The sequence below is a fragment of the Colias croceus genome, chromosome 23 (genome assembly GCF_905220415.1).
Source record: "Colias croceus chromosome 23, ilColCroc2.1".
Taxonomy (NCBI): Eukaryota; Metazoa; Arthropoda; class Insecta; order Lepidoptera; family Pieridae; genus Colias; species Colias croceus.
Genome location: NC_059559.1, coordinates 1,851,234 through 1,879,048, shown reverse-complemented (window position 1 = coordinate 1,879,048; position 27,815 = coordinate 1,851,234). Strand labels below are relative to the sequence as shown.

The 27,815-nt window shown below is 42.1% G+C and overlaps 1 protein-coding gene across 2 annotated transcripts; it reads left to right on the top strand.

Annotated features, from left to right (window-relative positions):
• Positions 1-966: 966 nt before the first annotated feature.
• Positions 967-27,815, top strand: LOC123702471 (U4/U6 small nuclear ribonucleoprotein Prp4). Of its 2 annotated transcripts, XM_045650233.1 has the most exons (15): positions 967-1,308; positions 2,155-2,264; positions 3,486-3,580; positions 4,163-4,321; positions 5,124-5,229; positions 6,034-6,104; positions 12,288-12,417; positions 12,845-12,978; positions 13,688-13,818; positions 24,663-24,747; positions 25,677-25,741; positions 26,149-26,225; positions 26,566-26,635; positions 27,094-27,215; positions 27,698-27,815. In XM_045650233.1, the coding sequence occupies exons 1-15, from the start codon at positions 1,143-1,145 to the stop codon at positions 27,788-27,790; spliced, it is 1,614 nt and encodes a 537-aa protein (XP_045506189.1). In that variant the 5' UTR covers positions 967-1,142; the 3' UTR covers positions 27,791-27,815. The 2 variants fall into 2 exon arrangements, with proteins under 2 accessions (XP_045506189.1, XP_045506188.1); XM_045650232.1 differs by lacking the exon at positions 26,149-26,225 and having other exon boundaries at positions 25,677-25,818.

Here is a 27,815-nt window from a genome sequence, read left to right as displayed (position 1 = left end):
CCGGAGTTTGAAAAAAAACATTTACTTTAAACCTTATTTTAATAGAGATACGATTGACTTACCTAACTTTGAAAAGTACAGACTGGTTTAGTTTTACAATTCAAAATTGGCGCCATTGTTATCTCAATTTTGGCGGGGAGTGGACTTACCGGAGTTTGATATGTATCGACTCAATTGATTTATTGATTTAATAAATGAAACGATACCAATTTAAATTTTGCACTGTTTATGTATGATGTGCGCATGCCTTAAGGCGCATGCGCAGGTTTTGATTGTTTTTAATTAATAAAAAAATGTTGTGTGGTTTTATGAAACCACGGTAAAAGTGAAACTGTTCGAACGCTTCCGAACACTGCTTTGTGTAGCGCATGTCGCGTGCCGAGTAGGTATACCTACTCGGCAGCCGCGATACACGCGACATGCGCTACACAGACCAAAAAGTTTGAGACGATGTAATAAAAGTTTCACTTTAATAAAATAAATAATTTAACATTTTCAATGATGGACCTATACGGACCTAACGAGAATACGATTTTGATAAAATTCGCCAATTTTGCTCTGGATGATGTGCTCAAGTATACTTTTTTTACCAAAATTAAAAAAAAAAATATTATAAAAAAACTAAAGGGGACCTTACAAAGAGATTATAGGATCTTAAAGGACCTAACAGAGACCTATCGATTAAGGTCATTTTCGATCCAAAATTCCATTGATAGGGTGCTAAATTTGCATTGGTAACATGCCAGCCAGCCACTCAAGTATATATTTCCATCAAGGTGATATAAGTTTCTTGATTTCCATGGGCCTAATCACAGGGCCTAATGAACCCTCTTGGTGTTAATAACAGACAAAATAATTAGAATTTTTTGCTATGACAAATATTTTATAATCTGTACTTTCAGGTTTCAACTGTCTGTGATGAGTGAACCGAAACGTCATTTCCATTTCGAATTTTCGAATTGACAAACAAATCAATGTTTGTATTCCAAAATCCAAGCTTTTAGCTTTACAAAAAATTTAATTATAAGGCTTGTAAATATGAAGAAAGTGGTAATTTAAACAGAAGCAATCTCACTGTGTGATTCTAACAATAAAATACGTATCAAACTATCAGAAAACTTGTTTGAAAACATAACCTCAAAATGTCGGATGATGATGATGTGATTGTTATTAAAAAGCCAAAAACAGTGCACTATGGATCACTGGAGGAGCAAGAAAAAGCGCGGCTGGCTGCTCTGGCAGCCGCTGCTAAGGAAGGCTTCGAAGATGACGATGGAAAAGAAATGGGAGACATACAGATATCCAATGGTAAGTACAACAGCACTACAACTAAATATTCGATTTATTCGACTTCTTTAGAGTAGAAGAAGGGTTCTCATATGTTTATGATATACAGATAGACTTAAAACATACGTTTTTAACTCACTTTGCCAAGAATAGAACTTATTATTACCCGTTTCAATACTGATGTAGAATGACTATGAATTTACGATCTTTTCAACTTCTGAACAGTCAAAAATGGGTTTAAATTTGTGAATTTTCTATAGATAGACTTTTAACATACGTTTTTAACCCACTATGCCAAGAATAGAACTAAGTATTACCTGTTTCACTATTTAATGCTACTTCAATGTTTTTTCAATTACTATACTTAACCAACAATTTACTTACCTTATTTACTGTATGAATGAAACTGCATGCTTAACCCACTGACCACCGAGTGGCCCAATGAGACCACGACAATAGATTTTCTATTGTGTCCGTGATTCCGGGGGCTGAGGGATTATTGCTTATATACAACCTTAAAATTAATGATTGATCTTTATACCTATAAACACAACCACACACACACAAAATTTTACACACGTTATAATGCTGGCACTATGTCTTAAGGAATGGAAAGCGTCGATCGACTATAGCACAGGTCTAGTACCTAGTCTATTCAACCGCCATGTCTTTTTATTGTGTAACTATTTATAATATGTGTATAAATAAACGTATTTTCATTTTTCATTTTCATCTCTGATATGGTGTTAGTAAACTACATAGGATAGCAAAAATTCAAATTAATTTTGTATCGTACCAAAATTTGTACCTTAATTATACATTGGCAATATTATAAAAAAAAAAACTAAATTAACATTTTTTTTTCAGAATACATGGAACTCGACGAAGAAATGTCGAGGGACAAAAAAGCTCTCCTTGAAGAGTTTGAGAGGAGACGGAAAGCTAGGCAACTGAACGTTTCTACTGATGATGATGAGGTATGTATGATAAATTAATAACTTTTTCATTTATTTAACCTTAACGGTCTTACTAATAAAATGTTACCCATTCGCTATGCAATGGATTAGTTATTGCAATAACCTGTCTTGTTTTTATGATTGACTTTTCATGTGAGCGAGAGCAGGACACAGCTATGGTAGAAAATTGTTGAAATTTATTCATTGTTTAACTTTTAATTAGTAAGGCCGTTAGCCTGTAAGTGTTGTATATGCCACTGAGATTGTAAATACCTTTAGTAGATTATAATCTACCCATAAGGTTTTTCCCATGGGATTTCTGGGATAAAACGTATCCTATGTTCTTTCTCAGGTCTCAAGCTAGCTCGGTACCAAATTTGATATAAATCCATGCAGCACTTTTTGAGTTTATCCCGGACATACATACAGACAAACTTTCTTCTTAATTCTTCAAAAACTATATTTTTGTCTTTGATATTATTTGTAGATCATACTCCAGGTATTCTTTTAAAAAATATTCAATGTACAGTTTTGACTTTTATCATATGTTTTTAGTAGCTTTTTGCTTGCAACTCAAAGTAAAATGTTGAACAAATTTTAATACAGAGCTTCTCAGACATTATTTTATTTATCACTACAAAGTATAAAACAAAGTCGCTTTCTCTGTCCCTCTGTCCCTTTGTATGCTTAAATCTTTAAAACTACGCAACGGATTTTGATGCGGTTTTTTTAATAGACAGAGTGATTCAAGAGGAAGGTTTTAGTGCGAAGCCGCGGGCGGTAAGCTAGTTTAACACTAAATATAAAACAACTGTTTCATTCTTTATATAGTATGTAAATTGAAGGTAGTTCAATTATTGGGATCAAAGTAAAATGTTGAACAAATTTTAAGAAAGCGCCGCTCAGACATTATTTTACAACTGTTTCATTCTATAAATCCATACTAATATTATAAATGCGAAAGTAACTCTGTCTATCTGTCTGTTACTCAATCACGCCTATACTACTGAACCAATTTTCATGAAATTTGGTATGCAGATATTTTGATACTCGAGAAAGGACATAGGCTACTTTTTATCCCGGGAAAATGACGCAATTCCGGAAATCCCACGGGAACTAGAACAATGCGGGTTTTTCTTTGACTACGCGGGCGAAGCCGCGGGCGGTAACCTAGTAGTATATGAATTGAAGTATATATATAAGGGAATTATTGGGAGAAATCAATCATCATATATATTTTAGGTGCGTAGAAGTTTACGACAGCTCGGCGAGCCGGTGTGCCTGTTCGGAGAAGGGCCGGCCGAGAGGAGGGTGCGACTGCGAGATCTGCTCAGTTAGTGAGTGACATTGAAGTTAATTACAATTATCTTTATTTATTTTGATTTTTGTATGAAAAAGTGATGTCAATCCTATTGTATTTTAATGCAATGGAATTTTAAACATTTTAACACATTCGCACTACTATGAAATAAAATCAGAATTAAGGTTTTGCTAGATAAAAATAATATATGAATAAAATAAATCCCTTTGTAGGCATGGATTAGACTTTAGAGGATACATCTGTTTCTCTGTTAGATCACTTTTCTGTGTTCCGCCCAAGACATTAATTTTGGTAGGTATTCATCAACGCGAATAAAACCACTGTACCTACTAATGATTTTGCCAAATAAACCATTCTTTTAAATTTTAACTGACAGTTTTTCAAGAAGACTTAGCTTATAATTGAAAAACATGTTAATTGAAAATTTATAATGTGAATATTTATTTTTGTTGTGATAACTTCTTATGGGCAAAAAAATCCCCTTCATTACTTAACTCTTTACGGCGCCAGACTGTCTGGCTTCCCTTTCTCTCACGCATGTGATTGTAAATTAGTTTATTTATTAACATATTTATAATAAAAAAAAAAACTATTCTAGCCTAGGCGAAGACGCGATAAATAAGAAGCTAGAAGAAGAAGAGGCTCGCATAGAGAGGGACAGAGGCAGAGAGGGAACATGGTACCACGAGGGGCCGCCGGAGTTGAGGGAAGCGAGGCTCTGGATAGCTAGATACTCGCTGCCGAGGGCTAAGCGGAGGTATGGATATACATACATACACACACAGATTCAGTTTGTGTACAATATGTATAAACAAGCACGCAGGTGTCTTTCACACACACGTAAGCAATACACACACGACATAACAGCTATTCGCACACACATACACAGCACATATACAGTTTTTATTTTACTATAATCCGAATATATTTCAGTAACGTGTTATGCCGACAATAATCATTTCCCAAACGTGCGTCAGGTACACTACTCATCATATTGAATGTCCATTTCACGATTTAACGGTTTCACATCAATATTAGATTATAATCTACCGAAAAATAATAAATGTATGTTACGGATAACTATTTTTCGACAGATAACAGAAGTTTTGATGAAACGTATATGCTTTAAGTTTTAACAGACCAGATACCTTAAATCTTTAAAAAAAAATTGGTTGTCTGTAAAGTCGGTTTACTGACGATAGTTGAACGTGACAACGTCCGATTGTGCTTCTTTGTCGCTCGTTCCGCGCTCTCGCTCGCACTTCAAGCCTTACGGAACGCCTCAGAGCGAGGTAACACCGCATGAGTCATGTTTTTTCGTGCGTGCAGGCGGCTCTATCGAATTATAAGACGTTGTCACGTCAAAAATAAAAACGTGTTTCACTCGGGGACTGCCGCGGTAAAGCTATTGCATGCTATGCCTTCAAGCCACACCTCCGCCCGTCGGAGTGGGGAGCGTGAGGTTTTTTCGTTACGGAATTTCTCGATTCGGTTCCCGCGCTCAAGGCCCGCGATAGAAGCTATGCAATAGCTTAATAAACAAATATACACATTCTCAGGTTAATGCAAGCCCGCGAAGAGTTACAACTGGCGGGTAGTATAAGAGCGGCTGCGAAACAAGAGTCGCAGAGGAAAGCGTCGGCCATGTCTATTTATTGCAGTCAGGTGAGATCTCTTCTTGAATCTTGTTATCTCTTCTTTATCATTTATCTCTTCTTAACTCTTATTTATTTACTAGCTGTGCCCGCAACTTCGTTGGTGTGGAATTATAAATGTAGCCTTAGTTACTTCTTATAACATCAACTATCTGCTGTGAAAGTTCTATCGAAATCGGTCCAACCGTTTCAGAGATTAGCCGGAAAAAAGATGCAGTTAGTAATTAACATGCGTTAAGTTTGTATGTAACCGACTTTAGATTTTTGACCCTGTTTAAGCAAACGGATTTAATATAAATTTGTACACTTATCTGCGAAAATATAATCATTTCATGAGTTAATCTTATTAAGGGCTGATTTTTCAATCCTTGGTTAAAACTTATTCATCGAATAACGTATTAAACTACCATTTCAAAAATGTATTCTAATTGTCCGTGTATGACAGTTTTCAGGTGACATTTTAAAATGTTCGTGTAATACTTAATTGGACGGATAAATTTTAACCAAGGATTGAACAAGTGATAACTGCGTTAAAAACAACCGACTTCAAACTTGCACTTGCAACATTTACAAATACAGACAAAATTGCTCATAAAATAAAAACTACTGGGCCTATCCGAATAAAATTTTTATGGGACCAATTCGACACCATCCCGCATCGAACAAAAAAAGAATCACGTAAATCGGTTAAGAAACCTCGGAGTAATCGGTGTACATACATAAAAAAAAACCGGCCGAATTGATAACCTCCTCCTTTTTTGAAGTCGGTTAAAAATCGGCCCTAAAGCGTATTTATTTTTGTTATTTCTTTCAGATTGGTGACACTCGTCCCATAAGTTTCTGCCGCTTCAGCAGTGACAGCCAAATGTTGATAACTTCAAGTTGGTCAGTATTCATACATGTTTTTGATTGAAACAATTTAATTATCTAACTGTAAAAGTTCACCCTGTATAATATAAAATATCCACCTCCTTTATGATAAATTCACACGAAAAATCTATGATATTTTATGTATAGATACGTTATATACTCACAATATATCCAAAAAAAATGCTTCATATGCAGTGTCAGGCACACACAAATACAAGTTTCATTTTACTTAATTTATTACATTGACAGACTGTATAAGAGAGATGGCTATAATAAAATGATATAAACAAAAAAGACAAAGATAGTTTGTCACTTCCGCGCAGGTGTAAGCAAAAGTCATAAGAATTCACCAATTAAATATAAATAAACAAATAGTTGCCATGGCAATTGGCATAGACTAACGACACAGAAGGTTCAATGTTATAGATGTTTCGTTTCTGCACACGTAAACAAATGTGACAATATCATTTACTATTTAATTATTATTATGAAGTTGTATTAAAATGAAAAAAACTTTTTTGGAGATATAACTGTATTAAGCATTTATTACTAGCTGTGGTGTTTGTTTTCGGTCATCATCATTTCACCCGATAAACACCCACTGCTGAGCATAGTCCTCCTTATAGAACTCCATATGTACCGATCTTACGCTATTCGTTTCAAGGCAGTTCCCGGAACCCGTACAAGGTCATCACTCCAACTTGTAGGATATAATAATAGTGGTGCCTAGGTGAAAAAAAGTATGAAATAAAAGAAAGGATGAAGTATAAGCCTTTTTTATCTAAAACACAAATAAAATTTATGTTCAATAGCTATTTACAGAAAAGCAAATAGCATTTTTCGTCAGTAGCGATAATCTTTTCTTTAATTTAAACGTATATTCAACATCATTTTTGCAAACAAACATTTTTGCCATCACGATTTCATTGTATATAATAAATAGATATATTTGTTAATTACATGCACTGTGTGGATTTAAATATAAAAATAATCAAGTATTTACCCAAATCGAAATTAATAAAATAACCGTTCTATTTTCAATAATCGTGTCTACATGATAATCTTTGAACACAGTGTGCGCTAGCTTTGTCACACTAGTGATTGAAGCAATGTTTTATCCCTTTCATTATTTCAATACAAGTGTCAAGCAAGTGTCATTCATTAATAATTGCAAATTGTTATTTTTGCTCTAAAATTATAATATTTTAATACATTTACCTGTGATATGATATCCCTCTATCTTTCTTTATTTTACTATCGTAATTTGTGCACTTTCTGAACACACAAGAAGGCATTATTGATAATTTTAACGTTTATATCAGCATGTGCGTTCGCTGTCACAAGTCACAATCTGACTGATTCCACTGGTCCCAATTAGGACCAATTCACGGTTTACGTTTTGGTGCGTTGGTAACGTATCTACCTCTTGTTTCTATATATAATATCATTGCGAAAAATACAATCTATATAAAATATCCACGCACACTCAAAAAAACACACCCCATCCATACTAATATTATAAATGCGAAATTAACTCTGTCTGTCGGTCTGTTACTCAATCACGCCTAAACTACTGAACCAATTATCATGAAATTTAGTATGGAGATATTTTGATACCCGCGAAAGGACATAGGCTACTTTTTATCCCGGGAAAATGACGCAGTCCCGGAAATCCCACGGGAACGGGAATCATGCGGGTTTTTCTTTAACTGCGCGGGTGAAGCCGCGGGTGGAAAACTAGTATAATATAAAATATATTGTTAATGTACAATGGGCAGCGTTGAGCGAGTAGAGGCAATCACGACAGTGTCCTCTACACTGTCGTGATTGCCTAACTAAATAAAAAATAAAAAAAATAAAATAAAAATGACGGCAAATATCGACTATAATTTGATGGGCCAATACTGCCCAGTGTGATTTGGGCCCTTAATACACTCTATACTGACTCTAGACTGTATCCCTTTACATACGCTAAAGAGCCGCAAGTGTAAGGGCGGCCGTACACGGACGGCTCGAGCGGTCGGCGTCAACTGCTCGAGCCGTCGGTTGTTGACCGCTCGAGCCGTCGCTATCAACCGCTCGAGCGGTTGATTTTTTTGACTAGTCAAGTCATTGATTTTCAGGGGTATAGGGAGCCGTCGACGGCTCTAGCGCAGTCAACGGCTCGAGCAGTCAGTGTATGCCTCACGACCGCTCGCGAGCCGTCAACGGCACGATGGAATTTCGTCATGCAGTTGACGGCTTGAAGCGGTCGCGATGGCTCGAGCCGTCACGTGTACGGCGGTGAATGAATGCCTATAGTTCACCGCGCGGCCGCGGCTTCAAGCGGTCGGTCTCAACTGCTTGAAGCGGTCCGTGCACGGCCGCCCTAACGTCAGCTATCTTATAATATAAAAATGAATCGCAAAAAGTGTTGGTAAGCGCATAACTCGAAAACAACTGAACCGATTTTGTTAATTCTTTTTTTATAATATTCCTTGAAGTACGAGGATGGTTTTTATGAAATAATCTATAATAAAAATACACTCCGTACACAAATCCACAGTTCCCATCTGTTAAAGGTAGGGCATGCAGAACCGAGTCCGGTTCCAAGTTTCTGAAACCCGGTTCCAAATCGAGCTCAGAACCGGGTAGAACCGGGTTACCCGGTTCTTTTATAATACCTCGGAAAAATAACGAAATTAAACAAAAGTTACTGTAAAAGTACCTGATGGGCCTTTTATTTTACGCGGCTTGTGTCGGGTTCATACGCACTATGCGGGTAGCCGCGTTGCGGGTAGCCGTCCGGCTGACCGCAAGCACAATTATGTACGTAATATTCATTTCTATGCGCACTGCGATGCGGCTACCCGCAGACCGCTCCGGTTGCTCGGAGAGCTGCGGCCCGAGTGACGGCCAGCCGGACGGTTGCTATACGCACTGTGCGGTTCAGTCTGCGGCTGCCCGCCATTGAGTGAGTGTGTGCACGTGGTTGCAAAATGCTTGCTCTCATCTCGTGTTTGCAAATAAGGGTGCACCCAGTACTTCTTTCTTTGCTTTTCGTACGTACGTAACGTGTGTAAATGTAGTAAATAGCTGCAACTTCTTCCATTTCCATCTTTGAAATGGATCGACATGACCGCAAATCGCAACGGTTCTTCAACCGCACTATGCGGGTAGCCGTCCGGCTGGCCGCATTCGCAACCGCATCCTGCGGTCAGCCGGACGGCTACCCGCATAGTGCGTATGAACCCTTATTTTATTAAATTAATAAAGAAACAAAATTTCAATACTTCTCTTTATTTATCAGTCTTATAAAAGTACCTTGTTATCATAATATCACCTATAAACTTAAACCTTATTCATTAACTGTAAACATGGGCGTAGCCACGGTGGGGCAGGGTGGGGCGCTTGCCCCACCCAGGCTTTGACCTGGAAGGTACCTAACTAAATCTAAAAATTGAATTATCCAGGTACTAACTACTAAGCTTAATATCCGTAAGAAAATTCACACTCGATTCTCGAAAGTCGACAGTCGACACAGAAAATGAGATCAAAACATTAGTATTATTTACCTCTACAATGACTGATTAACAAATAATTGTCATACGCCCAGCGACCAAACGGCTGAAGATAGGGACACATTTTGGATCTATTTCGTGATGTGGTAGGTGAACAATAAGGTGTTTTGAATAAGAATAATTCGAATAACGAATTACACACGAAAAAAGAAAATAGCTGAGGCTTCTATGTTACATAAGCTGTAAGAAAAATGAGTGTAGTACAGTTAGTTACCTCACTATTTTATCCAATTTATTTTGTTTTTAATTTTGTTTTAAGTTTCACGTTCTAAAGAACGTGTCACGTGAGTTACAACTCAAAAAAATATGGGCCTTAGAAAAAAAAACTTTCAGAAAATAGCAATAAATATAAATAAATATAAAAATAGCAATCGCAAGCGCGTTCGCGCAGGCGCGTTCGCAGGCGCGTTCGCAGGCGCTTTCGCAAGCGCGTTCGCAAGCGCGTTCGCAAGCGCGTTCGCAAGCGCGTTCGCAAGCGCGTTCGCAGGCGCGTTCGCAAGCGCGTTCGCGCAGGCGCGTTCGCAGGCGCGTTCGCAGGCGCTTTCGCAAGCGCGTTCGCAAGCGCGTTCGCAAGCGCGTTCGCAAGCGCGTTCGCAAGCGCGTTCGCAAGCGCGTTCGCGCAGGCGCGTTCGCAGGCGCGTTCGCAGGCGCGTTCGCAGGCGCGTTCGCGCAGGCGCGTTCGCAGGCGCGTTCGCAGGCGCGTTCGCAGGCGCGTTCGCAGGCGCGTTCGCGCAGGCGCGTTCGCAGGCGCGTTCGCAGGCGCTTTCGCAAGCGCGTTCGCAAGCGCGTTCGCAAGCGCGTTCGCAAGCGCGTTCGCAAGCGCGTTCGCAAGCGCGTTCGCAAGCGCGTTCGCAAGCGCGTTCGCAAGCGCGTTCGCAAGCGCGTTCGCGCAGGCGCGTTCGCAGGCGCGTTCGCAGGCGCGTTCGCAGGCGCGTTCGCAGGCGCGTTCGCAAGCGCGTTCGCAAGCGCGTTCGCGCAGGCGCGTTCGCAGGCGCGTTCGCAAGCGCGTTCGCGCAGGCGCGTTCGCAGGCGCGTTCGCGCAGGCGCGTTCGCAGGCGCGTTCGCAGGCGCTTTCGCAAGCGCGTTCGCAAGCGCGTTCGCAAGCGCGTTCGCAAGCGCGTTCGCAAGCGCGTTCGCGCAGGCGCGTTCGCAGGCGCGTTCGCAGGCGCGTTCGCAGGCGCTTTCGCAAGCGCGTTCGCAAGCGCGTTCGCAAGCGCGTTCGCAAGCGCGTTCGCAAGCGCGTTCGCGCAGGCGCGTTCGCAGGCGCGTTCGCAGGCGCGTTTTCAGGCGCGTTCGCAGGCGCGTTCGCAGGCGCGTTCGCAGGCGCGTTCGCAGGCGCGTTCGCAGGCGCGTTCGCAGGCGCGTTCGCAAGCGCGTTCGCAAGCGCGTTCGCAAGCGCGTTCGCAAGCGCGTTCGCAGGCGCGTTCGCAGGCGCGTTCGCAGGCGCGTTCGCAGGCGCGTTCGCAAGCGCGTTCGCGCAGGCGCGTTCGCAGGCGCGTTCGCAAGCGCGTACGCAAATGCCTTCGCAAATGCCTTCGCAAATGCCTTCGCAAATGCCTTCGCAAATGCCGGCGGCGCAGCCGCCGGCCGTGCCACCGGCATTTAAGGTTCGAAGACCTGGATATGACTTTGGGTACATACAGTTGCTAGTTACATATTATTTTTTTATTGTTTTATTTTATTTTTTATTTATTGTTGCCCCACCTTGAGCCCATGGCTAGCTACGCCCATGACTGTAAACTGTAAAGCAAAAAACCGGCCAAGTGCGAGTCGGACTCGCGCTCCGAACCTATTTTTTATATTGTTGTAACTTTGAAAATATATGTTTCTAGCAATTTTTTATTTATCTGTGTTATAAGACGTTACTTTTACCAAATTTAGAGGCTCTGTGTTCATGAGAAGTACCCTGTAGGTTTAGAGTCCCATGCGAATGTCGAAATTTTCGAAAATTTACAGCATTTACGTCTGTATCTTTTGATGCGTTGGCTTGTGAGTTTGACTTTTTTACAGCATCAAGGGACCGAAGACTTGAGTATTCGATATAAATTTCAGCTTGATACCAAAAACAAAAACATGACAGGATCAATATAATATTATGAAACCTTAGATCATTAAGTAATGAAATAGCATTTCAAATTCACGACAAATCTAATGAAAATATTTCAGTAGCCTATTTTTTGTCATTTTTGAAGCCTAATTTTTTTTGGTAATACATCCGTAGGAAACTTATAGCATCTAAGGTTAGACAACCAATCAGAGCCACGCTTGAGGCGTGGCACGAAAATTCGCGATGCACGTGAGTCTGACGTTGCAGCAAAATATAAATAATACTTTATATTTTAATATTTTGGTCGGAACCGGGAGAACCGGGTTTCAAGCTATTCAGACCCGGTTCTCAAGATCTTCAAAAAACCCGGGTTTACCCGGGTTTTTCGGAACCGGGTAAACCCGGGTGCATGCCCTAGTTAAAGGTCTGGTTGATGCCAAACTGTATCCCATTACAGACGCTAAAGAGCCAGTAGTGTATTGTCAGCTGTATATAATAAAAAAGAGCGTGTGTCCAGCACACGTGTCAGAAGTGAAACTTCTTTGGCAAGATTCAATGATACCAAAATCGTCGTCTTACTCTAATCCACAGGTCAGGTCTGGTAAAGGTCTGGTCGGTGCCAGACTGTATCCCTTTACATACGTTAAAAGGTCACAAGTGTAACGTCAGCTCAGCGACCTTCCACCCGCAGGCCACGGTTCCACACCATTTTTTGGATATGGTAAGAAAAATAAAATAAATATTTATTTTCAACCGACTTCAATAAAAGAGGAGGTTTAAATTCGAATGTATTAAAGTTCGGAGTTCACAGAACTAAAGAATTTTTGTTTTGTCAGAACTTTCGATTGGGTGAACCGATTTTAATGATTATTTTATTCTTTGAAAGCCATGTGTCTTATTAAAAAAATTTTAACGGTTATACATTTTAAACCTGAAGCAAGAATATATCATGCGTCAAATTTAAATATAAACGATATTCCTTAAATTAGGCGACGTTTAGTGACGTCACAAAATGACGCAGAATCGATCCTATTCTAAATTGAATCGCATAGTATACAGCTTTTTATAAAAATTTCATGTTTTTTATGTTCAAGAGTAAACTTTGAATTATATTATACATCTATCTACATAATACATATGTGTTTCAGATAGAAAAAAACAAAAACAAAGATGGCGCCGCGAAACTAGAACAAAATATGGACGCAATCGAAGACGCGTCGGAGTCCGTCAAGATGGCGTCGTGTTCGTATGACGGTAACGTGCATCTGTGGAATTTTATTAGGTTAGTACTTATTATAATCTGATTTTGAACTGGAAAAAATATATTCTTCTTGTTCACATACATGAGTTATTAATTGTTGGATACTAGATTCTATGAACTAAAATATTCCCTTTAAAAGTGTTTAATTTTCTCCATAATATTTTGTTATCCTTCCATGTCCCTTTCTATGCTTAAATCTTTAAAAAAAACTACGCAACGGATTTTGATTCGTTTTTTTTTAATAGATATAATGGTTGTCGAGGAAGATTTTAGTATATAATTTATTAGGTTTTAGACAAAGCGAGTAAAGCCGCGGGTGGAAAATTAGTTAGTTATCAGTGATGAGGGGACATTCCTCAGAAAATTATTTTTGCCGTACGCCACCACGTCATATTCATTTATGTTTTTTTTTATATAATTTACTTTGTATAAAATTATAATATTATCTTTGTATGTTTGTTTGTGTTGAAATAAATGCTTTCTATCTCTCTTTCTTGAAATTATCTTAATATATATAAATCTCGTGTCACAATGTTTGTCCTCAATGGACTCCTAAACCACAAATTCGCACACCATGTGCAGTTCGATACAACTTGAGAGATAGGATAGGTTTTATCCCGGAAATTCCTCGGGAACGGGAACTATGCGGGTTTTTCTTTGAAAACGCGGGCGAAGCCGCGGGTGGAAAGCTAGTTTATATATAAAATAAAATTATATATAACTTTTTCAGCGACAAACCGCTAGCCTCGCTAGAAGGCCACTCGCCGTCCCGCGTGTCCCGGGTTCAATTCCATCCGTCGGGCAGATTTTTGGCAGCAAGCGTTTTTGATAACTCGTGGAGGCTGTGGGATTTGGAGACTGGTAATGTATATATTTTTTTTGTCATAATATGATTTGAGGTTTAATCTTTGTGTGTTGTGTGCATGATATTCATAGATGTAATAATACAACAAGTGATAACTGCGTTAAAAACAAACGACTTCAAACTTGCACTTGCAACATTTACAAATACAGACGGAAATGCTCATAAAATAAAAACTACTGGGCCTATCCGAATAAAATTTTTATGGGACCAATTCGACACCATCCCGCATCGAACAAAAAAAGAATCACGTAAATCGGTTCAGAAACCTCGGAGTAATCGGTGTACATACATTAAAAAAAAAAACGTACCGGCCGAATTGATAACCTCCTCCTTTTTTTGAAGTCGGTTAAAAAAGAGCGTGTGTGCTAGACACAGCTAGCACACGTGTCAGAAGTGAAACTTCTTTGACAAGATTCACAGATACCAAAATCGTCGCCAATGAATTAAAAAAATTGTGAGCCGTCACATGGACATGGACATTATTTTGTACGACGTATTTAGTGAAAACACTACTGAATATTATATACTACTACTAGATTCTGCCCGCGGCTTCGCCCGCGTTTTCAAAAGACCCGCATAGTTCCCGTTCCCGTGGAATTTCCGGGATAAAAACTATTCTATGTGTTAATCCAAGTTACCCTCTATGTGCACGACGAAACGTAAATGTAAAGTACACAACTCATTTAATTAGTATAGAATTATAAGATAACGTAGAGTAAACTCCTGAAGGCTTACGCCTGAAGGCTTGTTTTTAGTATGAATAAATGTATGTCTTATTTGAGTTCTTAAATGTAAAGTTTTATATGTTTGGAAAGTAAAGTATTTAATCTGTCTAGTATTAACGTAGAGTAAGCTCCTGAAGGCTTATGCCTGAAGGATTATTTTATAACTAAGAATAGAATAGCGAATTTATATGTAAAGATGTTTGTTAAATTGTTATTACGTAGTCATAATTAGATAGGAAAATTCATGAAAGATTATGACTGAAGACTTATTTACTTGGAATTTAAAATATTTATGTCTTGTTTAATGATAGTAAATGTTTATGTTTGTTTATTGAATATTGAAAATGTCTTTGTTTATGTGTTGCCTTAAGTATACGATAATGTTTTGTCTTTCTTTGAATTTACTATTGTAGATGTTAATATTTAATGATTATGTAATGATTAGGATATTATGTAAATTTAATGTTTCCTTTCCCGACAGCATCACGTCCGCGACTGCGGGCACAAACCGTTCCCCGCAGTATATTTATACACCTGAAGCGGGGGACGGGGTAGTATAAAAGTAAATTTCGGGAAAATCGTGCGCGCAGTCTAAACGGGGCGTTGGCGGGATATGTTATGGATGTAGAATTAATTAGTAATGTAATAATGAATGTAATGAAAACGTAGAAAATGTAAAATTGTGTAAAAATAAAGAGAATGAAAATAAAGGGTGAGGAAAGGGGCGTGGCCAGCCGGAGTGGAGGGGATAACACGTAGAGTATAAATATCGACGCAAAACCGGTTGCGTCATGGCATTCCAGTTGCTCCCGCGCTACAAGAAGAAACTAAGGAAATAACTCCGCTCCGGCTTGGCACCCTGGCCCTCTGCGTATGAAGAAATAATTGTTTGTATTATTTACAAACCCCCCCGCCACTACAGTCCACTTGAGAGGGCCTGCCGCCAACATTGGTCCTTCGAGCCGGATCAGAAGAAAAATGAACACGAGAAGCCGGAGCGGAAGAGGAGCCACGCCATCGGTATCCGAGACGACCGCCACCGCCACAGGAACGTCATCAACGAACACATCGGAAGAAACGAGCGGCACGACGGAGACATCGGAGACCTGCACGACCGCGACGAGAACGACGAGGACAGAAGAAAAGAGCAGCTCGACGCCACCTACGCCGAGCACCATGCCCGCCGACAAGTTGCAGCCAGCGCCGTCACCCGTCGTAGGATACACAAACGCCGCTTTCGCGGCGCCAGCCGACAACGCCGACGCGCCGACGACCGCCGCTTTCGCGGCGCCAATAAGCAACGTCAACTTAAATACAAACGCCGCTCTCGCGGCGCCATCGAACGTCGCCGTCGGGTCGCCAGCACGCCGCTCGAAGACGCTCCGCCAGGCATCAGAGGTGCGGTCGCGGCGCTCCGTAGCCTCCCGCAAGAGACTCCTCGCGGAGTTGGAGGCGAAGGAACGCCTAGCCGAACTAAAGCTGGAACAAGCGAAGGCCGCAGCAGAACTAGAAAAGGCGCGGTTAGAAAGAATCCGCGCTGAAGAAGAATCAACAACGGAAGAGGAAGAAGAGGACTACGAACCGGAACGACGGGTCGAGTCGTGGTTGAAACAGCATTCAAGCCAGCCACTGCCACCCGCCGCCAACCCGACTCGCGAGCTCTCACCGCCACGCTACATAGCGAAGAACACCGACAACAAGGAAGACCGAGGATGGGGGGCCCGCCAGGAACAGGACGACGGGCAACGGGAACCGAAGAAAGACCCGCCCACGCGGTCACCAGAAGTTGCGGCAATTGTAACCGCCTTCAACGAAGTCGCAAGAAGCCAAAGGAAAGTAATAAGATACGGCGGTGAACTACCGACGTTCACCGGCTCCAGCAACGAGTGGCTATCGTTCAAGGCATCGTATGAAGAAACTGAAGAGGGATTCACCGACGGGGAAAACGTCGCACGATTGAGGAAGGCGCTGAAAGGAGCAGCCCTAGAAGCCGTCACCGCCCTACTCATATCACACACCGGACCCGAGAAGATCATCGAAGCCCTGCAGAGAAGGTTCGGCCGCCCAGACGCGCTCGTTTTGGGTGAAATGGAAAAAATTAAATCGCTACCACGAGTGTCGGACAACCCCCGGGATGTTTGCATATTCGCAAACAAAATAGCGAATATCGTCGCCACCGTCGAAATACTAGGAAAACCAGAATACCTGCACAGCCCGGAAATGCTGCGGCAGGTGCTCGAGAAGCTCACACCGATCATGAAGAATAAGTGGTACGACTTCGCCGCCGACGAACGAGACAAGACACCGCTACTGAAAAAGCTCGCAGAGTTCCTGAATAAAGAAGCAGACAAGTGCTCCAGTTACGCTCCGTTAGACACAGAGACGGAGAGGATAACAAGGAAAAGGACGGAGCGCGCCTACGCAGCAAGCAACGCGAGCGAGCGAGAAACAAGATGCCCGGTGTGCGAGCGAGAACACAAGCTTATCGAGTGCCGACAATTTACGAACAGCGACGTAAATACACGATGGGAAATAGCGAAGAAACATCGAGTGTGCTTCCGCTGTCTGCGAAGCAAACATCAACGAGCAACATGCCGCGCTCGTCCATGCGGCCTCAACGGGTGCACCATGAAGCACCACAAGATGCTCCATCATACAAAGACAGCGGAAAAGAAAAATGAAGAAACGACTCAACCGCAAGCCGAAACGAAGAACGACGAAAAAGTCCTCGTGTCGGCGATAAACATCAACAGCGCTACGTCGGAGCAACCTACGCGCCGCCGCGCGTATCTGAAGATCGCCCCCATCACCATCACGGGGCCGAAAGGAAAATGCGACACGTACGCGCTGCTCGACGAGGGAAGCACGGTGACCATCATAGAAACGGCGCTTGCAGAACAGCTGGGTCTCGACGGGCCACGCGAGTCCATCACAATTCAAGGTGTGAATGGACACGAGAACGAGCACGAGTACAGCAAGAGAGTGAAGGCACGAGTACGAGGACGGCATGAAGAAAAAGATTACGTATTAGACAACGCCCGCACCGTGCACCAACTCCACGCGTTCACGCAGTCCATCCGCGAAAGTGACATCGCCCGCTGCAACCATCTGCACGACCTGCAAGACGACCTGCTGTACGAGAATGCAACACCGAAGCTGCTGATCGGACAAGACAACTGGGAGCTCATTATAACACGTAAACTACGGCACGGCAAGAGGAGTCAGCCCGTCGCATCGAAGACACTGTTAGGATGGGTACTGCACGGCTGCCGTTCATCGAACAAGCACCCAGTTTTGTTCTGTTCTCATCTCTCGGAAGCGGAGAAGTCACCCGACACACTCGAAAATATGATGAAGAAATACTTCGAATTAGAATCCATCGGCATCGAACCTAAGCGACAGCGCAGCGACCCGGAGCAGCAGGCACTCAACATACTGGAAAAGAAAAGTCAACGCCTGCCGTCCGGCCGATATGAAACCGGACTCCTATGGAGGGACGAGTCCGCAGATACACCGAACAACTACGGCGACACACTGAAAAGACTGAAGACATTGGAAAAGAAATTGGACAAAGACGGAGAGCTGAAGAGACAATATGAGGAAAGAATCGAAAATCTACTCTCGTCCGGCTATGCAGAGAAGGCGCAGACTCCGCCCACCGGCGGGAGAGTGTGGTACCTCCCACACTTTCCAGTGATCAACCCGGACAAAGCGAAGATTCGTCTGGTGCACGACGCGGCCGCTAAGTCACACGGCCGCTCTCTCAACGACATGCTGCTGCCCGGGCCCGACCTACTGCAATCTCTGCCCGCCGTCATCATGAAGTTCCGTCAACATCCAATCGCCGTGTCCGCCGACATCAAGGAAATGTTCATGCAGATAAAAATTATAGAAGAAGACCGCGACGCGCTGCGCTTCCTCTGGCGTGGCGACCGACGCGACGACGGGCCGCCCGATGAATATCGTATGACATCGCTCATCTTCGGCGCCTCTTCATCACCGTGCACCGCGCTCTACATCAAGAATAGAAACGCGCAAGAACACGCGAACGAGAGTCCGGCAGCCGCACGCGCGATTCAAGAGAACCATTATATGGACGACTATATACATAGCTACGCGACCGAAGATGAAGCAAAGGAGATAACGGCGCACGTCGATCGCATACATCGATACGCCGGCTTCGAGCTACGTGGGTGGGCGTCGAACAAAGAAAACGCGATAAGAAACTTTACGAACACCGGGGCGACCACCGTCGAGATCGGCGGGAGCGAGACAGAGCGAACATTAGGGCTACTTTGGCATGTGAAGCAGGACTACATAGGCTTTCGTGTCAACACGAAACGTGTACCACAAGAAATAATCGAAAATAAGCGAACACCTACGAAGAGAGAAGCCCTCAGTCTCATCATGTCGGTCTTCGACCCACTCGGCCTCATCGCGCCCATCCTCACACCGGCGAAAAGGATAATGCAGGATACGTGGAAGTACAACACCGGCTGGGACGACCCCATTCCCGACGCGCTACAACACCGCTGGGAAAACTGGGTGGCGAATATACAGCATCTCGACGCGCTCCGCATCCCGCGCTGCTATGACTACGAACCCGCTGCTGAGAGAGAGGTACACACGTTTGTGGACGCCAGCGAAGAGGCATGCGCAGCAGTCGTGTATATCAGAGCGACGCGCGCCGACGGATCAATACACATCGCGATCGCCGCCGCGAAAAGCAGAGTCACGCCCACGAAACCGGTATCGATTCCACGTCTGGAGCTGCAAGCCGCCCTGCTCGGAGCACGCCTCACACGAACAGTCGAGGAAGGCCACGACTTTGTCTTCAAGAGAAAAGTGTATTGGAGCGACTCGAGAACAGCACTCGCATGGATACGCGGCGAGCCCCGCACATACAAGACGTTTGTAGCGCACAGACTAGCCGAAATAGAAGATCTCACGAAGAAGGATGAATGGCGCTGGGTTCCCACGGCGCACAATACGGCGGACGACGCTACACGCAACACCCCCGCTGACTTCGACCCGCAACACCGTTGGTTCACCGGTCCAGACTTCCTCCGCTATGAAGAATGCGACTGGCCGGTTGAGAAGAAGGAAAACATCACCGACACGGGCGAAGAAAAAGAAAAATGCGGCGCGTTGAACTCGTCGGACCCCGCCCCCGCGTTCATCGACCTCGAACGCTTCTCAACATGGACTCGGCTAGTGCGCACAACGGCCCGCGTACTGCAATTCATCGAACTCTGTCGTCGCCCCAAACAACTCGTCAACGCAACACGTCGAAAACGTACAAGAAAAAACGAAGAAAAGGACGCGACGTGGAAAAGAAATACGAAAAAGAACAAAGAGAAAATCGTCTCGCGTCCGAACAACGAAGAAAGAAAATATATAATACTGAGTGCGCGCCACCTACGCGCCGCGGAAAACGTGCTTGTGAAATTAGCACAACAAGCAACGTACGGAAAAGAGATAGCGATACTACAGCGAGGAGACCCGCTCACTGAAAAATGTCAAGGTCCACTAGCGGGATTAAGTGTCGCATTGAACGAAGAAGGAATACTGAAACTACGAGGAAGGGTGAATGAAGCCAGCGCGATCGAGGCAGAGGCCGCAAACCCGACAGTGCTCGACGGAAAACACAAGTATACGCAGCTCTACATACAGCATGTACACGAAAAGTTACATCACGGCGGCGTCGAAATTGTAGTAAATGAACTAAGGCAAAGACTGTGGATAACAAGAATACGACCCGCGACAAAGGAGGTGCTAAAGAGCTGCCCGCGCTGCCGCCTGCTGCGCGCCAAACCCGCGCGCCCATCCACCGGCGACCTGCCTGCCGCACGCCTCGCGCATCACGCGCGCCCATTTACATTCACCGGACTCGACTACTTCGGCCCGCAAGAAGTAACCGTCGGCCGCCATCGAGAGAAGCGCTACGTGGCCCTCTTCACGTGCTTAACATCGCGCGCAGTACATCTAGAAGTCGTCGCCTCGCTCAGCACCGACTCAGCGATCAACGCGCTGCGCCGCTTCATAGCGCGGCGCGGCTGCCCGGCCGAAATATGGAGTGACAACGCGACGTGCTTCCGCGCGGCCAACCGAGAGCTCACGGACGCGTGGGCCGCACTTGAAGAAGAAGCAGCAGCCCGCCGCATCAGCTGGCGCTTCCTTCCGCCGGCCGCCCCATTCATGGCCGGCGCGTGGGAGCGCATGGTACGCACCGTGAAAGAAGCCCTACGCCACACGCTTCACGAGCAGCACCCCAGTGACGAGACGCTCGTCACACTCCTCGCCGAAGTAGAAGCCACCGTAAACTCACGCCCACTCACTCATGTGGCCGTGACCCCCGACGTGCCGCCCGCCATCACACCGAATATGATCCTGCTGGGCTCCAACTGTTACGTGCCGCCACCCTGCACCATCGAAGAAGACCAAACAACAGCGCGCACACACTGGAAGCGCGCGCAACAGCTCGCCGACACCTTCTGGCGACGCTGGGTGCGAGAGTACCTGCCCGTACTCCAACAGCGGCGGGAGCCCCACGCAAGCGGCGCGGCCCCCAAGATCGGCGACCTGGTCATCGTGTGCGACTCCAATCATCCGAGGAACACGTGGCCCCGAGGACGAGTCATCGCCACGTATCCCGGCAAGGACGGCGAGGTACGAGTGGTCGACGTGGAGACCAGCGGCGGCAGAATCCTCCGGCGGCCCACCAAGAAGATCGTCGTGCTACCAGTTCGAATCGCAGAGTGCGACGGCGGGAGAAATGTGCACGACGAAACGTAAATGTAAAGTACACAACTCATTTAATTAGTATAGAATTATAAGATAACGTAGAGTAAACTCCTGAAGGCTTACGCCTGAAGGCTTGTTTTTAGTATGAATAAATGTATGTCTTATTTGAGTTCTTAAATGTAAAGTTTTATATGTTTGGAAAGTAAAGTATTTAATCTGTCTAGTATTAACGTAGAGTAAGCTCCTGAAGGCTTATGCCTGAAGGATTATTTTATAACTAAGAATAGAATAGCGAATTTATATGTAAAGATGTTTGTTAAATTGTTATTACGTAGTCATAATTAGATAGGAAAATTCATGAAAGATTATGACTGAAGACTTATTTACTTGGAATTTAAAATATTTATGTCTTGTTTAATGATAGTAAATGTTTATGTTTGTTTATTGAATATTGAAAATGTCTTTGTTTATGTGTTGCCTTAAGTATACGATAATGTTTTGTCTTTCTTTGAATTTACTATTGTAGATGTTAATATTTAATGATTATGTAATGATTAGGATATTATGTAAATTTAATGTTTCCTTTCCCGACAGCATCACGTCCGCGACTGCGGGCACAAACCGTTCCCCGCAGTATATTTATACACCTGAAGCGGGGGACGGGGTAGTATAAAAGTAAATTTCGGGAAAATCGTGCGCGCAGTCTAAACGGGGCGTTGGCGGGATATGTTATGGATGTAGAATTAATTAGTAATGTAATAATGAATGTAATGAAAACGTAGAAAATGTAAAATTGTGTAAAAATAAAGAGAATGAAAATAAAGGGTGAGGAAAGGGGCGTGGCCAGCCGGAGTGGAGGGGATAACACGTAGAGTATAAATATCGACGCAAAACCGGTTGCGTCATGGCATTCCAGTTGCTCCCGCGCTACAAGAAGAAACTAAGGAAATAACTCCGCTCCGGCTTGGCACCCTGGCCCTCTGCGTATGAAGAAATAATTGTTTGTATTATTTACAAACCCCCCCGCCACTACAGTCCACTTGAGAGGGCCTGCCGCCAACACTCTATATGTGTGCTAAATTTCATTGTAATCAGTTCAGTAGTATTTACGTGAAAGAGTAACAAACACACACTGCACACATCCTCACAAACTTTGGCATCTATAATAGTACGGGAGCTAGCAACGTTTAAAAAAAAGTCATTTTAGTATAGTTGGGTTTTTGATATACTGTTTCTCTTGCTATTTCGGTTAGAGTCCGGGCTGTCTGGCTGGCCGCAGTGGTTGCGTTTATTAGTGCGCATCTTATCTGCACAGGAAAATATCCTTAATTTAAAGTCATTTTTTAACGCGTAATTTTTAATCTTTTGCCTTTAGATAGATCCATCAGACATAATTTTTTTATTGCAAGACGTTTTTTTCGTTGTAAAATAGGTGCCATACGCAATTTTTATTTCAAAATAACTAAAATGTCATCGAAATAAGTGAAATTACATCAACATGAGTCCGCTTAAAAGGTAAGTAATAACTTTATTATTTATATTATATTATCCTTTTTTAATACTTATATTGAATAATTAGTAAACTAATATTTTTAATAGATGGTTTCATATTTATTACACTTTGGGGTATAAATATGAATTTGATGATATTTGTATTTTCTAGTGTTTGATTTTACGCTGGTATTATACATTTTGAAATTAAAGACTTGGGAAAATAATACAATGAATAAATCGCGTTTAAAATCCGTTAAAAAGTCTTTAATTTCTTGATGATATTTGGTTTTTATCAAGTTTACATTAACGTCCTATTTGAGGTTCGTTGGGAAAAAGGAGGCGATATGGTAGATTGTTGCAAAAAAACTGTAAATAGTAAAATGAATCTAATATATAAAAATCAATGCCACTTTTCGTTGTAATTCCATAACTCGAGAACGGCTGAACCGATTTCGATAATTCTTTTTTTATTATATTCCTTGAAGTACGAGGATGGTTCTTATGTAGAGAAAACGTTAATATGTACCACGGGCGAAGCCGGGGCGGACCGCTAGTATTATATATAGTATAAGTTACACAGTGATTACTTATCCTTCACTGGGACTCATGTTGATGGAATTTCACTTATTTCGATGATATTTTAATTATTTTGAAATAAAAATTGCGTCTGGCACCTATTTAACAACGAAAAAAACGTCTTGCAATAAAAAATGTATGTCTAATGGATCTATCTAAAGGCAAACGATTAAAAATTACGCGTTAAAAAATGACTTTAAATTAAGGATATTTTCCTGTGCAGATAAGATGCGCACTAATAAACGCAACCACTGCGGCCAGCCAGACAGCCCGGACTGTAACCGAAATAGCAAGAGGAACAGCATATCAAAGAACCAACTATACTAAAATGCTCACTTGTCAACGTTGCTACCTCCTAGAATCTAATATATAAAAATCAATGCCACTTTTCGTTGTAATTCCATAACTCGAGAACGGCTGAACCGATTTCGATAATTCTTTTTTTATTATATTCCTTGAAGTACGAGGATGGTTCTTATGTAGAGAAAACGTAAACATGTACCACGGGCGAAGCCGGGGCGGACCGCTAGTATAATATAAAAATGAATCCCAAAATGTGTTGGTAAGCGCATAACTTTAGAACAGCTGAACCGATTTTTTTAATTCTTTTTTTATTATATTCCTTGAAGTACGAGGATGGTTCTTACGTACAGAAAACGTGAATATGTACCACGGGCGAAGCCGGGGCGGACCGCTAGTTTATAATATTAGTAAAAACGCAATTTCTGGTTATATGAAGCCAGAAATTGCGTTTTATGTGCGCTTATAAATCCATACTTTAATATTATAAAGTATAGTAACTCTGTCTGTCTGTCTGTTACTCAATCACGCCTAAACTACTGAACCAATTTTCATAAATTTGGTATGGAGATATATTGATATCCGAGAAAGGACATAGGCTACTTTTTATCCCGGGAAAATGACGCAATCCCGGAAATCTCACGGGAACGGGAACTATGCGGGTTTTTCTTTGACTGCGCAGGCGAAGCCGCGGGCGGAAACCTAGTGTTTCATAACAACAAAAAAATTGTTCATTTAACTTAAGTGTAATGAGTATGTCGAAGTTTAAGTAAAGTGTTTTCAGTACATTTTCATCAGACTTTAAAAAAGGCTCTGAATTCGACTGTATTTAGTTTTTGGTCTGTTATCTCAGAACTTTCGACTGGGTGAACAGATTTTGATGATTATTTTTTTTTTAATTTAAAAGTATTTTAAATTTTGTATAGTTTTGACTATTTGAAGGCGGTTTTTTTTTGGCTATTAAATAGGTAATAATAAATAAATAAATATCTCTCTTACAGCCACAGAAGTTTTGCATCAAGAGGGTCACGCGAAACCCGTATACAGCGTGTCCTTCCAGTGCGATGGATCGCTTGCGGCTACAGGGTGAATATTTTTTAAGAAAAAAATTAGACCGTATTTTATTTTGACAAAAAAATATTCATAAATCTTTGAAGTGAAATTCGTTATCGGGGTTGGAAAAAAAATTATTGTAACATTTTTCCGTTACGCGCCATCCTTTTCTTATCCCTACTACGCGTGTATTTCTGTAAAGTTGCATATAGTAAATTATTTTTTTTTTAAATATGGTCATAAAGAAGTTTCACTTCTTACGTGTGTACACTAGTACACACACACACATTTTTTTTTTTTTTGTTATACTTTTAATCTAATATATAAAAATCAATGCCACTTTTCGTTGTAATTCCATAACTCGAGAACGGCTGAACCGATTTCGATAATTCTTTTTTTATTATATTCCTTGAAGTACGAGGATGGTTCTTATGTAGAGAAAACGTTAATATGTACCACGGGCGAAGCCGGGGCGGACCGCTAGTATTATTTATAAAGACAATAGATACAAGAAAATAAAAGCTTGAAAGAATAGGTTATTTTACAGTGACTAGTAGATAAAAGAATGACATATTTTTAATATTAATTTTGGAAACAGTTATCTTTGTGTTTCATTTGCATTTCAATTTAGAATTTCTGTTTACGGTGTTAAGGTTCAAATTAACTTAGCAGAGGAATGTTAAATAAAAACACATGTATTTCACTTTGACCATTTTTTTTTTATTGGTAATAGGGAAGCGCTTGACCACAATCTCGCCTGATGTTAAGCTGAGATGTGGTCTAAGATGGTACGCGCTTCCCTAGAAGGTACCTGTTCACTCTACGCTTAATCTACGTTATTTATTTCATACTAGATTACATTGATACAAGACAAAAATTTTATATATTGTAAAATAGTATACTTTTATTTACCATGTTCACTAAAAGTAATTAAAAAAAATGTTTTTTATTCTCAATTCTAGCGGCATGGACGCGTTCGGTCGTGTATGGGACCTGCGGACCGGTCGTTGTGTGATGTTCCTCGAGGGTCACTTGGGGGCCGTGCTGGGGGTCGACTGGTCCCCCGTGGGCCACCACTTGGCCACCGCAGCTGCTGACCATCAGGTGAGATAATAAATTAATTATTATGTATCTATTAATGATATATTAGCAGCATAGAAAAGTATTTAAAATAAGGCAAGATAATAAATCGAGTAGGTTTTGGTGACGTCACGCGTTCGCTTCGCTTCACATACGCCAGCGAGACGAAGCGAATACAGGGTTTGATTACGTTTTTAAAGGTATATTTGGGGTCAATTGGTCGCTGCTGGTCAGGAAAGTGTAGTTTAGTGTGGTCACGCCTTCGCTTCGCTTCGCATTCGCCACTAAAAGGTGGAAAAGCGACATAAAGTGTCATAATATTTCGGACCGGTCGTTGTGTTATGTTCATGGAGGGCCACTTGGGGGCCGTGCTGGGGGTCGACTGGTCCCCCGTGGGCCACCACTTGGCCACCGCAGCTGCTGACCATCAGGTTAGTATTAATTATACGGGTTTTTGTGGGGATTGGGTGACGTCACGCGTTCGCTTCGCTTCGCATTCGCGAGTGAATAACGAAGCGAACAAGGTTTAAAAATCACGTTTTTAGAGGTATATTTAGCCACCGCCGCTGCTGATCATCAGGTTAGTATTATAAGGGTTTTTGTAGGGTTTGGGTGACGTCACGCGTTCGCTTCGCTTCGCATTCGCCACTAAAAGGTGGAATAAACGCGAGAGATAGGAAAAAAAGCCTCCATGCAATAATGGTAGCATACATATGTATGCTTTATACGTCAAATAATATTACGTTATGATATTTTTTATTTATTTTACAGACAAAAATCTGGGATCTAAGGCGACGCGCCTGCCTCTACACAATACCTGCGCACACGCATTTGTTAAGTGGTGAGTTATAATAACAATAATTATATACAGGGTATCCCACTATCGGTATACTAAGCGCGAAGGGACTTGTAGTTTTGCATACACTGATCACGTAAAAAATACTTAAACAACAAAATGACGTGAAAAATTTTTTGCTAACTTTTTAGCAAAAAAATTTTTCTTCTCTAGCTTCGCTCAGTCGGCCAATACCGCTTCGCTGATATGAGCATTTTGTCTATGAAAACATATCTCTAAGCAAAATTTCTTCAAAACAGTGTCGACATTTTACGCCTGAAAGAGTTGAAAACTGTCTCACTAAAGATAATATTTATATTGACTTAAAATACCACTGTGTGGTTGCATACGTCTCAAGTTGAAAATTACGTCAAAAATTTATATTTTCATAATACTTGCTTGATTCATTTAAAATTTGATTGAATTTCTCCATCAAAAAATAAATAAAATATCTCAATTTGCAGACGTCAGATACCAAAAGAGCCACGGTCACTTTCTGTTGACGTCATCGTACGACAAAACCGCCAAATTGTGGTCGAACCCCGCCTGGCATCCACTGAGGACATTATCTGGACATGATAATAAGGTAAAACAATCCTACTATAATCCATACTAATATTATAAATGCGAAAGTAACTCTGTCTGTCTGTCTGTTACTCAATCACGCCTTAACTACTGAACCAATTTGCATGAAATTTGGTATAGAGATATTTTGATACCCGAGAAAGGACATAGGCAACTTTTTACCCCGGGAAATAGGATAGGTTTTATCCCGGAAATCCCACGGGAACGGGAACTATGCGGGTTTTTCTTTGACTGCGCGGGCGATGCCGCGGGTGGATAGCTAGTAGCTAGTAATTAATTAGTTTTGTCACGCAAATACTACTGAACCGATTTCAATGAAATTAAGCACACATATAGAGGGTAACTTGGATTAACACATAGGATAGGTTTTCCCGGCAATCCCACGAAAACGGGAACTAAGCGGGTTTTTCTTTGAAAAGGCGGGTGAAGCCGCGAATGAGTAAAGCCGGCTGACAATGTAATATTTTTTTGTTCTTTTTTCAGGTGATGAGTGCAGATATTTCAATGGATAATAAGTACATAGCAACATGTTCTTACGACAGAACATTTAAATTATGGGCTCCAGATTTAGTATAGTTTTGTGAATAAATTTTGAAATTAA

Coding starts and splice junctions, on each gene's coding strand:
- LOC123702471 (XM_045650233.1), top strand. CDS start 1,143: ATGTCGGATGATGATGATGTGATTGTTATTAAAAAGCCAAAAACAGTG. Junction 26,226..26,565: donor CCGCAGCTGCTGACCATCAG/GTTAGTATTAAT, acceptor TTTATTTTACAG/ACAAAAATCTGGGATCTAAG. Junction 27,216..27,697: donor TATCTGGACATGATAATAAG/GTAAAACAATCC, acceptor TTCTTTTTTCAG/GTGATGAGTGCAGATATTTC.